Below are 12838 nucleotides of genomic sequence, written 5' to 3'. Positions count from 1 at the left end.
GATTCCTTTTGCCCTAAGACAGTAGTCTTCACTATTTTTTCCCCATGTTACCTCCAAGGGTCCAACACCGCGAGCCAAACCCCGAGCCTTATCTCTGGTAGTTGAGCTCCATCTGCTGGCCCAGTGTTTTTCATCAGTAGTGTAAGTAAGAGAAAGTGCTTGCAAATTTCAACCTCATTTCACTAATTGGATTGATTGGTTGAATTCCCTGAGCCAGCCTATTGGAATTTAAGGTAGATTCTCCATGTTTAACTGAGTTATATTTATTCACACGCATCCCAAGGAGTGCAACCACTGGTGGTCAGCGCACCAACTGTCTATCACTAATACTACCCACCAGTGAAGGTGATGCAAATATAGAACCAATAGGAAGGTCGTTACTTACTGGGCTTTAAGTAATGGGGAAGTGAAAGTGAACAGTTGTTTTATTTTTAAGACATGGTGGTAGCAGAAAAAGTAAAAAACTGGGAAGAGAAAGCAAGTTCAGTTTTTAATTCCTTAGGCCAATTCAAACTTCAACTTTCGGTATTATGGTTATTTTTATGTATCTACTTATGCGTCCTTAGATATAAATGAAATGAGTGACGGCATGATATAAGGGATGAGAAGGAGGGATTACGATTATTTTGTTATTATAAGGTGTTCACCCTACTCATGAACTGGTATAGTGTTATTTGAAAGTGGACTTGGATTAGTTGTAAAAGTACATTGCAAACTCTAGGACAACACTCAAAAACAGTGAAAGAAAGAAAGAAGAAAGAAAGAGAAAAAAGAGAGTGAGGGAGGGAGGAGAAAGAAAGAGAGAGGGGGAGGGGAAAGAAAGAAAGAAAGAAAGAAAGAAAGAAAGAAAGAAAGAAAGAAAGAAAGGTAAAGAAGTGCAATTGATATGTTAAGAAAGGAGGAAAAAATGGAACCATATGAAATGCTCAATTAAAACCACAAAAAGAGTGGAAGACAAAAATAAGAACAAAGAACAAGGCCAACAAGTAGAAAACAGTAATGAGTATAGTAGATACCAACCCAACTATATCAATAATCACTTTGAATGTCAATGGATTAAATGTACCAACTAAATGACAGAGACTGTCAGAGTGGATACAAAAACATGTGACCTAATTGCATGTTGTCTATAAGAAACCTACTTTAAATATGAAGACACATAGGGATGCCTGGGTGTCTCAGTCGGTTAAGCGTCTGCCTTTGGCTCAGGTCATGATCCCAGGGTCCTGGATTCGAGTCCCACATTGGGCTCCTTGCTCAGCAGGGAGCCTGCTTCTCCCTCTGCCTGCCGTTCTCCCTGCTTGTGCTCTTTCTCTCTGACAAATAAATGAATAAAGATCTATAAAAAATAAATATAATGACACATAGAGATTGAAAGTAAATGGATGGAGAAAAATATACCATGCTAACACTAATCAAAAGAAAGTAGGAGTTGCTCTATTACTTTCAGAAAGAGCAGACTTTAACAGGACGCCTGGGTGGCTCAGTTGTTAAGCGTCTGCCTTCGGCTCAGGGCGTGATCCCAGCGTTCCGGGATCAAGCCCCACATCAGGCTTCTCCGCTGGGAGCCTGCTTCTTCCTCTCCCACTCCCCCTGCTTGTGTTCCCTCTCGCTGGCTGTCTCTCTCTGTCAAATAAATAAATAAAATCTTAAAAAAAAAAAAAAAAGAAAGAGCAGACTTTAAAACAAGGAAAAGTTATCAGGGATAAAATGGAATACATAACATCCAAACTAGGAGAGTAAGAAAGGAGGTGCTAAGTAAATTCTGTCAGTCCAGTCGATCAGGGGTTGGCAAACCACAGCCCATGAACCAAATCTGGCCTGCTGCTTGTTTTTATACAGCTCACAAATCAAGAATGGTTTACACTTTAAATGGTTGAAAAAGAAGACTACTATTTCATGATGTGTCAGAATTATATGAAATTCTAATTTCAGTATCTACACATGAAATTTTATTGGAACATGGCGAGGCTCATTTGTTCACATCTTTCTGGAAAAGTTTCGACAGAGCCCATATGGCCCATCGAGCCTAAAATATTCACTATGTGGTCCTTTCCAGAAAACAAAAATTTTGCCAACCCTTGCAGTAGAATGCAAGATCACAGAGAAATAAAGCAGCAAGTGGTTCAACCTGCTATGGAGTGATGTTCTCGTTGTCATCATCACCATCACTGTGACCAATAACTACTTTTGAAGGCTATTTCCTGAAAACCTTCAAATTAAGTGAAAATGTCCAACAGGTCGTTGGAAATCCAGAACTGGAGAGAGGAGCAAGAACAGGCTCTCCTTGCTTCCGTTGCTCTGGTGTTCAGCTTTGATCCTGCACTGCCTCTGTGCATGCCCCCTGGGGGGCCCAGGTTGAGAAGTGGCCGGCGCACCTGGGTCTGCCATGATGGCCAGGGCTGCGCTGAGGCCTACAGTCTCTGCAAGCTTCAAGGCGTCTGAGCTGTACTTTCTCTCTTCAGTTGCAGGGTGCCATTATGGTCGCTTCTTGTGTCCAGATGGTAGTGGGATTCTCAGGCCTCATTGGGTTTCTCATGCGCTTCATTGGCCCCTTGACCATCGCTCCGACCATCTCCTTGGTGGCCTTGCCTCTCTTTGATTCTGCGGGCAATAACGCTGGGATCCACTGGGGGATTGCCACCATGTAAGTACTCTCTGGGAATGGAGTGGCAGCTCAGTTCTTTCCGGTGGAAGATTACGCAGTAAGAATAACGTGTCTGGATATTGGCAAACTCTTGTGGTTTACAGATACTTTCATAAACATTGTAATACCTTAACACGCAGTGAAATGGCTACCATTTATTATTACTACTATTTATTACATTTTTAGTTCTCAAAAACCGCGAGTTAATCACGGTCAGTGTATAAGAATACTTAGTGTAGTGTTCACAAAACAGTGATACTGCGGGTCCTCTGCCTGCTAGGTTTTCATTATGCAAATGTTTGTAAACCTCTGGCACCTGGGAAGGGTGCAAAGACATGACTCCAGCTCTCAGTAGTCCTATGGTGTAGGAGAGAGATGAGCTTTGGGTCCAAGGTGCTATGACACCAGGAGACAGTGATGAGAATTATAGAATGCTGTGCATGGTCAGGGGAGGGAGTGATGACAGTCAATTGGGAGGATCAGGAAGGCTTTAGGGAAAGAAGAGGCCTTAGGCATTTCCACAGAGCTTTGAAGGGACTGGGGGTTGGCATGAGACATGCTCATTCATGCTGCTGCGACGGTCTGACCACAAGGACTTGAAGAATGACCCAGGAGAGAAGCCAGTCTCCGACTCTGGCCTCACTCGCTGCACCTGCTGGGATCTGTCCAGCTGCTGACCCGCAGGGAATGATAGCCCCCCCTTCCCCGTATTCCTCTCCAGCCACCAGCAGCTCTGAAAGGGAACAGCCCACCTTCTCAGAGATGGGGTCTGCCTTCTTGGGGACCCTCCCAGTGCGGCCCCGGCTACCCCATCCCAAAGACTCATGGTGGCTCAGCTTCTCAGACCCTTGCTCAGGATGAGCCTCGGTTTGCCAGTCTGGGAGTGGCTTGTTTTTGTTTCAGGACCATCTTCCTCATCGTACTGTTTTCTCAGTACCTGAAAGACGTCGCCGTGCCCGTGCCTGTTTATGGAGGAGAGAAGAAGTGTCACACATCCAAGTTCTACCTGTTTCAGGTCTTCCCGGTAAGAAGCACTCTCCACCCTCTTCCCTTCTTAGGGGACTTGCCCGGAGAGTGAGGGGAACCTCTCACACTTCCAGAAGGTCCCCGAAGCAAATGCTTCCCCCTGTGCAGGGCCTCTCCTCCCTGACCCCCCCTCCCACTCCTCTGCTGTAGAAGGAGGCCAAGGGGAGCCCTGCCGCCATCCATGGGAGTGCTCCCCAGCTGTTGGTGGAAAGCCGTCCCCGTCTTTCCATGAAGCTTCTCCCCCCGAAGCAGAGAACCCCGCCCTAGGTTGCTGCTCTGGGCACCCGTGGGGGACAGCATGGGCACACGTTCCTGGGGCCGTCCCCATAGCAAGGTTCACAGCTAATCATACAAAACTGAGGACCCAGTTGCTCCGATCAAGTTCTCGGTGGATCGTGGGTAATCTGGATCCCTCGCGATGGCACTGGTCCCTCACTTTTCAGACACTCCTCTGCCGGATTTACAGCACGGTGTTGGGTCTGTGTGGCTGCCAACCACACGATATTTTAATTTAACTGTGAGCTACATTTCACGTTGTAAAAAGATACTTCCGCATCTCACTGATCTCTCACCACCCTGCAGGCCTGTGGTCCTACCCTTCTGCGTGCACAAGAATCACTTGGGGACGTTGCTAAAAATACACCTTTCTGGGGCTCTGCCACCAGGGATTAAATATCAGTAAAGCTCCAGGCTCTGCAGAGCAGTGATTGTCATTCCATTGTACAGACAAGGAAACTGAGGCTTGGAGAGTTTGATCCAAGGCCATGTAACCAGCCAACAGTGGAAAGGGAGATAGACAGTAACCATTCTGACCCAGGCTGTGCCTATTTTGCTAGACCTTTCTGCCTCTACTGGACACAAGGTTTTTCCATAGTTTATTTCCAACATTCCTTTAATGTGCTCATTATGACACAGATTGCTGTTGTCACTGGAAGGGCCAGTAACCCAGCATCTCCTCATTTCAGAGAGCTTCCCTGCCCTCTCTCCCTGGCCCAGCACCTCTGGGTTGTGTGGGCAGGAGCTGGGGCTCTGGGCCCGGTAGTGAAGGGGGCTCCCTCTGCAGGTGCTGTTGGCGCTCTGCCTCTCCTGGCTTCTCTGCTTCGTGCTCACAGTCACCAACACCCTTCCTTCGGCCCCCACCGCCTATGGGCACCTGGCCCGCACTGACACCAAAGGCAATGTGCTGAGCCAGGCTCCCTGGTTTCGCTTCCCTTACCCAGGTAATGAGAAGATAGGGCCCCTTTCTGACAGAGACTTGTGTTTTCCAGGACTGTCTATGGGGTCAAGGGCACTGAATGGAGATTTGAATAGGGCCAGGGGATGGATCTCCTCCCAAAGATCTGATAAGGAGGAGCGGGCCCTAGGGGGTCCCTATGAGCCCCTAGAAGAAGAAGGAGACCCTTGGGTTGTCCTAAGAATCCTCTGGGGGTGTTAGACGAAAGGCTCCCATTCCCGGACCTTCCTCTCATTCCCTCCTCCATGTTACTCAGAACCCATGGCCTGAGAGCGGGCAGATCAGGGAGGTCTCGACCTTCTAGCCAGACTTTTGAGACTCTTTCTGGATTAGCTGGATTCTACCCAAGGGAGCCCTGGGCTGAATTAGAACTTTTCTGCAAAGATGAGGTCAAGGCCATCCCTTAGCCCACTTCTGGTTGCCTTTCCCAGCACTTTTGACTCAGATGTATTAATAACCAGGTTCAAGGGAGGGCTGGTCTGGCCCCATGGACTATGGAGCTCATGCCTCCATCAGTAAGAATCTCTGCTTCCAAATGCTTCAATTTGTCCAGGAAGGGGCCCTGCTGCTGACTGTTTTCATGCACAGTGACCTCAAGATCTGGGTGTCTGACTTGCCTTCAGGGAGGAATGGCCGGGTAGGAGTCCAAGCCAAAGCCTCCGGACAGTTGTGGGGTTGGAAGATACACTGCCCGGCCTTTCAAGCCTTCCAAAGACCCCCACCTCCGGCAGAGAAGTTATCTTGGGCTCAGCAACCTGTCGTCTTCTGGAATAATGTTCCCTCTGCATCGCTCTTGCAGGACAGTGGGGCCTCCCCACCATCAGCCTGGCTGGGGTCTTTGGGATCATTGCGGGGGTAATCTCCTCGATGGTGGAGTCAGTAGGCGATTACTATGCCTGTGCCCGGCTGGTGGGGGCCCCACCCCCTCCGAGGCATGCTGTCAACCGTGGCATCGGCATTGAGGGTCTTGGCTGTCTGCTGGCGGGGGCCTGGGGTTCGGGGAACGGCACCACCTCCTACAGCGAGAACGTCGGGGCGCTGGGCATCACCAGGGTAAGTCTGCCGACAGTGACTTCGGGCTGGGAGCCTGTGTCTGTCATCCACCTGTGAGTCTCTTCTTGTTGCCGCAACAAATTAGCACAAATGCAGTGTTTCCAACAGCTCAGATTTGTTATTTTATTGACCCGGAGTTCAAAAGTGCAGCACGGGGCTCAGAGAGCTAAAACACAAATATCGGCCCGGGCTGTGTTTCCGTTAGCTTTGATGCCAGCCTTTGTTTCTTGTTCCTTATGAGGATTATAAACACAACCAAAAAATGTGTTTTGAGGTGGTAAATCCTTACCACATGTCTTGCCATGACAACGTTTCAATAAGTAAGCTCGTAGGCTGGAAAGAAAATTCACCAAAGGCAGGGTCTCCTACTTTATCGCTGGATTCAGTACTGGAGTCAGGGTTTGCCACTAGAGTATCTCTATAAAGATACTTAAAAATATATATATTTTTTAAGATTTTATTTATTTAGTTGACAGAGATAGAGACAGCCAGCGAGAGAGGGAACACAAGCAGGGGGAGTGGGAGAGGAAGAAGCAGGCTCATAGCGGAGGAGCCTGACGTGGGGGCTCGATCCCAGAAAGCCGGGATCACGCCCTGAGCCGAAGGCAGACGCTTAACGACTGCGCCACCCAGGCGCCCCTAAAAAATATTTTTAATTGTGGTTAAAGACACATAACATAAAAACTGAAATCTGCACCAATCACACAACTCCTTATTCCCCTTCATCCCCAGCCCCTGTCCACCCACAGTCTAGCTGCCGTTTCTGTGGATTGGATGACTCTAGGGACTTCATATAAGTGGAATCATACAGTATTTGTCTTTTTGTGACTCGCTTATCTCACTCAGCAGAATGCCCGGGACTGTCCAGACAGCCCAATAATATTCCACTCCATAGATGCACACCGCGTTTTGTTCATGCCTTGTCCCTAGATTTTATTTTAGCTCCTCTCTGTGGCCCTTCCAGCCCTCTATGGTGGAGCCCTTGCCTTGCTCTTCAACCATCTCCTATGAGTCTCTCTCTGTCTCCCTGCACTCCAGACACATGGATTTTCCTTCCCACGTCCTCCCCCGCAGCTTTACTGAGATATACTTGACTATAAAACAACATTGTTTAAGTTTATTTGATACACTTCCATATTGCCATGTGAGGACCACCATTAGCTAACACTCCCATCACATTACATAATTACCATTTCTTTTTTTGTGGTGAGAACATTTAAGATCGACTCTCTTAGCAACTTTCAAGTGTGTAATTTGGTGTTGTGAACTATAATCACAATATTGTATATTAGATCCCCAGAACTAAATCATCTTCTAACTGGAAGTCCGTACTCTTTTGACAACTCATTTTCTCCACCCTGAGGACCCTGGTAACCACCACTCTACTCCATTTCTGTGAATTTAGCTTTTTTATTTTTTTACTTATTTTATTTTATTTTATTTCATTTCATTTTATTTTATTTTATTTTATTTATTGGGAGAGAGCACACGCATGCGCATGAGCAGGGGTGGGGAGGGGCAGAGGGAGAGGGAGAGAGAGAATCTTAAGCAGACTCTATGCCCAGCATGGAACCCAAGGCGGGGCTCAATCTCATGACCCTGAGATCATGACCTGAGCAGAAATAAAGAACTGGACACTTAACAGCGACCCAGATGCTCTGATTTTAGCTTTCTTATACTCCACATATGAATGGTACCATCCGATATTTGTCTTTCTCTAACATATTTCACTTAGCACCATGCATTTAAGGTCAATCCATGTTGTCGTAAATAGAAAGATGTCATTTTTTATGGCTGAATAATATTCCGTTGTCTGTATATACACCACATTTCTTTCTCCACTCATCCATCATGTAGGTTGTTCCCATGTCTTGGCTATTGTCAATCATGCTTCAATGAACATGGGTTGCAGATATCTTTTCAAGCTAGTGTTTTGGTTTCTTTGCATAAATACAAGAGGAATTGCTAGATCATATGGTAATTCTATTTTTAATTTTTGAGGAAAAGCCACACTGTTTTTCATAGCAGCTTTGTCAATTTACATCCACATCAACAACACGCAAAGGTTCCCTTTTCTGCACATCTCCACCAACACTTGTTATTTTTTATCTTTTTTATGATAACTGAATCTAAGAGATGTGAGGTGATATCTCATTGTGGTTTTGATTTGCATTTCCCTGATGACGAGTTATGTTGAGCGTCTTTTCATGTGTCTGTTGGCCATCTGGATGTCTTCTTTGGAGAAATGTCTATTCAGTTTCTCTGCCCATTTTTAAAATCATTGTTGTTGTTGAGTTGTATAAATTCTTTACACATTTTAGATATTAATCCCTGATTAGATAGATGGTTTGCAAATATTTTATCCCATCCTGTAAGATGCCATTTTATTTTGTCAATTGTTTCCTTTGCTGCAAGACGCTTTTTAGTTTGATGTGGTCCCATTTGTTTACTTTAGCTTTTGTTGTTTATACTTTTGGTGTCATACCCCCAAAATTGCGAAGACCAATTTCAAGGGGGATTTTCCCCTATGTTTCCTTCTAGGACTTTCATAGTTTCAGATCTTACATATAAGTCTTGAATCCATGGTGAGTTAAGTTTTTTGAGTGGTGCAGGGTAGAGGTCCAATTTCATCCTTCTGTATGTGGTTTTCTGGGTTTCCCAACCCCATGTATTGATGAGATTACCCTTTCCCCCATTGAATATGCTTGGGTTTCTTGTCAAATATTAGTTGACCATATAAACATGCGTTTATTTGGGGGCTCTGAATTCTGTTCTCTTGGTTGATGTGTCTATTTTTATGCCAGGTCTATGCCATTTTAATTACTATAGCTTTATAATATTATTTGAAATCAGGAAGTGGGATGCCTCCAGTTTTATTCTTCTTTCTCAGGATTTCTTTATCCTTCCAGGGTCTTTTGTGTTTACAGACAAATTTTTGGATTTTTTTTCTATTTCTGTGAAAAATGTCATTGGATTTTTTTAAGGATTGCATTGAATCTATAGATGGCTTCGGGTAGTATGGACATTTTAACAACACTATATCTTACCCATGAACACAGGATATCTTTCCATTTGTTTGTGTCTTCTTCAATTTCTTTTATCAGTGTCTTTTAGTTTTTAGCATACAGATCTTTCACCTCCTTGGTTAAATTCATTCTTAAGTACTTTATCATTTTTGATGCTATTGTGACTGGATTGTTTTCTTTATTTATTTTGCACATATTTTGTTGTTAGTTTATAGAAATGGAACTGGTATGTTGATTTGTGTATTCTGTGACTTTACTGGTTCATTGATTGGGTTTAATAGTTTCTTGGTTGAGTCTTTCGGATTTTCTCTATATAAGATCATATCATCTCAGCTGTCATTTATGGCTTTCACTGTGTTGAGGTGTGTTCCTTCTATACCCAATTTGTTGAGAGTTTTTATCATGAAAAGGTGTTGTATTTTGCTTAATGCTTTTTCTGCATGTATTGAGATGATTGTACAGTTTTTATCTTTCATTTTGTTTATGTGTGTATCACATTTATTGTTTGTGCATGTTGAAACATCCTTGCATCCCAGGGATAAATTCCACTTGGTCACGGTGTATGATTCTTTTAATGTCCTGTTGAATTTGGTTTCCTATTATTTATTTTATTTATTCATTTATTTATTTATTTGACAGAGAAAGAGACAGCCAGCAAGAGAGGGAACACAAGCAGGGGGAGTGGGAGAGGAAGAAGCAGGCTCCCAGTGGAAGAGCCTGATGTGGGGCTCGATCCCAGAACACTGGGATCACGCCCTGAGCCGAAGGCAGACACCCAATGACTGAGCCACCCAGGCACCCCGATTTCCTATTTTTTAAAAAAGATTTTATTTATTTGAGAGAGAGAACTAGAGAGAGAGAGAGAATGTACAGGAGGGGAGGGAGAAGCAGGCTCCCTGCTGATCAAGGAGCCCAACAAGAGGCTCCATCCCAGGACCCTGAGATCATGACCTGAGCCGAAGGCAGATGCTTAACCAGCTAAGCCACCCAGGCATCCCTGGTTTGCTAATATTTTATTGACACTTTTAACCTCTGCATTCACCAGGGATATTGGTCCGTAGTTTCTTTTCTTAGAATGTCATCGTCTGGCTTTGGTATCAAGATAACCCTGGCCTTGTAAAATGAGTTTGTGAAGTAAGTATTATTAATTCCATTTGGTAAATTTGGAGGCTGATATTTGGAGAGGTTAGGTAATGTGCTCAAAGTCACACAGCAAGTTAGAGGCAGAGCTGGGGTTGGCCCTCAAATGCCCAATCCTAAGCCCTGGGCCACTGCCTCCCAGGAGAGACCGTTTGCCTTGCTAGAAAGGCTTCTCGGGGAAGAAGCATTCGAGTCAGGACTTGAAGGCAGGGATCAAGCAGTGAGTGAAGAGATGAGGCCAGAGGCCGGGACACAAGGTCCCACCCTCATCCTTTCCAAGCCCACGTGGGAGTAAGGGGGGCCACTTGGGGGTCATGTTGTATGGCTCTTACTAGTCCCCTGGAGTGTCGTTTGTGGAGCAAGGCAGAGACCTGCTGAGCTCCTCACCCCTCAACCCCCCGAGCTCTGCAGGTGGGGAGCAGGATGGTGATGGTTGCTGCTGGCTGCTTGCTGCTCCTGATGGGCCTATTTGGGAAGATTGGGGCTGCCTTTGCCACCATCCCAACCCCTGTGATCGGCGGCATGTTCCTGGTGATGTTTGGGGTCATCACCGCCGTGGGGATCTCCAACCTGCAGGTGAGGCAAGACGCTCTTAGAAGAGCAGCCAGTGCATCTCTTGAAAGGAGCCCATGGGGATCGAGGTGAAGGGAATAGGGCTGGGGCAGGGGAGGAGGAGAAGAAATCCTTGGTCCCAGAAACCACAACGGCTTCCCAATAGAAGACAGAACTAGCCAGAAGCATCCAAACTTCTGAAACACAGAAACTGCATCAGTCTGAACGGGGTCGTCCAAATGGCTCAGCTCCCAGGGTCGAGTGGGAATCTGGGCCTCCTTGCCCACTGAGTGTGTTGCTCGGAGTCCAGCCTCCCTCCCCCACCTCTGGTGGCAGCGGGAGGGGAGGGGGCACTTGGAGGGGAGTTAGAGTGCTATGCAGTACAGGTGCTGATGGCTCTGGGCTGCCACGGGGGCCTCTCTCCTGCAGTATGTGGACATGAACTCATCCAGGAACCTCTTTATCTTTGGCTTCTCCATCTACTGTGGGCTCGCCATTCCCAGCTGGGTGAACAAGAACCCTGAGAAGCTCCAGACAGGTGATTCTCTGTCTCCTTTTTTTTTTTTTAAGATTTTATTTATTTATTCAACAGAGATAGAGACAGCCAGCGAGAGAGGGAACACAAGCAGGGGGAGTGGGAGAGGAAGAAGCAGGCTCATAGCAGAAGAGCCTGATGTGGGGCTCGATCCCATAATGCTGGGATCATGCCCTGAGCCGAAGGCAGACGCTTAACCGCTGTGCCACTCAGGCGCCCCTCTCTGTCTCCTAAACTGTGACCACTCCAGGGGCAGAGCCAGTGGGGACCTTGGTCCCTGGGAATCCCTGTTGCTTTTGTCTTCACTCTAGGGATTCTCCAACTGGACCAGGTCATCCAGGTGCTGCTGACCACGGGCATGTTTGTTGGTGGATTTCTGGGCTTTCTCCTGGACAACACCATCCCCGGTAGGGCTCGCCTTCACTCTGTAGGTTGGCACTGTGTGTAGCTGGGCAGCACGTGGGCCGCCCACATGGTTTCTCTGACCCTATTACCACGTCAGGCTGACCACAGCACACCCTGAGCGGGCCCTGGGGCCAGGCAGGATGTGCAGGCCTGTATTAGCTCTCCAGGGCTGCTGTAACAGAACACCCCGGACTGGTTTAAACAGCCAAAGCATGTTTCCTCACGGTCCGGAGGTTAGAAGACTGAGATCTGGGCGGTGGCAAAGTCGGCTTCTCCCGAGGCCTCTCTCCTCGGCTCGCAGGTGGCTGCCTTCTTGCTGTGACCTCATGTGGCCATTCCTCTGGGTGGGTGCCTCCCTGGTGTCTCTCTGTGTGTCCTAAGCTCTTCATATAAGGACACCAGTCAGATTAGATTGGGGCCCACCCTAAAGACCTCATCTTTAACGGAATCATCTCCAAATACATTCATGTTCTGAGGTAGGGGGGTTAAGGCTTCAACCTATGATTTTTGGGGAGACACTGTTCAGCTATAACAGGGCCCTAAGGTGAGAAACACACCAGAAGCAAAAAGAAAGACAGCTAAGAGCCCAAAGTCTAGCTGGTGACTCTTTCTCCCTCCCTCTTTCTCCCTCCCTCTCTCCCTTCCTTCCTTCTATAAAAACCCACTGAACACTTGCTGTGTTCCAGGTGCTAGGTACTGAGAATACAAACAGCAGTTATGCCTTCCCCCTTCCAGAACCCGACAGGCTAACAGGGGAGAAAGACAATGAGAGTAGAGGGCAATACCTGTGGTGAGGGGGAAACCGAGTCTCTGGGTGCTGAGGATATCACAGTAAGGAGTGCAGGGCCACCCTTATGGATGGCTTTCAATGCTCCTTTCTTGAACCTCCTACGGCCTCTTGAGAGGACCTTTAGGATTGCACCTGCTTCGTGGTACTCTGTTTTCCACATTTGCTCTCTCCGAGTGTAAAGTGCATCTGCATTCTAGAAACAAAGCGTGGAAAGACCCACCCCTTGAAGGTGAGAAGATTGTTCCCTCCCGCAGTGGGAGCTCAGGGAATGTCCTTGAGCGCCCTTGAGATGAGACTCCAGATGGGCAGAGGAGGAGGAAGTGGTGTTGGCAGGTGGAGGGCCTGGAGAGGAGACCTCGTGGGTGCCTGCAGGGGGCGCCAGAGGCTCCCCCAGCCCAAGTGCTGCTGGGTCAGGCCCAGTCCTCACCGC

General features: G+C 47.1%; 1 protein-coding gene across 5 annotated transcripts in view; it reads left to right on the top strand.

Annotated features, from left to right (window-relative positions):
• Nucleotides 1-12838, top strand: part of LOC100474749 (solute carrier family 23 member 1) — a 48558-nt gene that overhangs the window by 32288 nt on the left and 3432 nt on the right. For 2 of the 5 annotated variants that reach the window (XM_011235245.3, XM_011235244.3), the window contains exons 5-11: nucleotides 2466-2647; nucleotides 3551-3671; nucleotides 4737-4893; nucleotides 5707-5960; nucleotides 10538-10702; nucleotides 11108-11216; nucleotides 11525-11620. In XM_011235245.3, coding sequence (XP_011233547.1) covers nucleotides 2466-2647; nucleotides 3551-3671; nucleotides 4737-4893; nucleotides 5707-5960; nucleotides 10538-10702; nucleotides 11108-11216; nucleotides 11525-11620 — 1084 coding nt within the window. Of the gene's footprint in view, nucleotides 1-2465; nucleotides 2648-3550; nucleotides 3672-4736; nucleotides 4894-5706; nucleotides 5961-10537; nucleotides 10703-11107; nucleotides 11217-11524; nucleotides 11621-12521; nucleotides 12638-12838 lie in introns of all 5 variants that reach the window. The other 3 variants (XR_004629117.1, XM_034672643.1, XM_011235246.3) reach the window with 3 other exon arrangements.

The sequence above is a fragment of the Ailuropoda melanoleuca genome, chromosome 1 (genome assembly GCF_002007445.2).
Source record: "Ailuropoda melanoleuca isolate Jingjing chromosome 1, ASM200744v2, whole genome shotgun sequence".
NCBI classification, from domain to species: Eukaryota; Metazoa; Chordata; class Mammalia; order Carnivora; family Ursidae; genus Ailuropoda; species Ailuropoda melanoleuca.
Note: the sequence above shows the minus strand (reverse complement) of the source record. Positions and strands in the feature narration are given on the sequence as shown.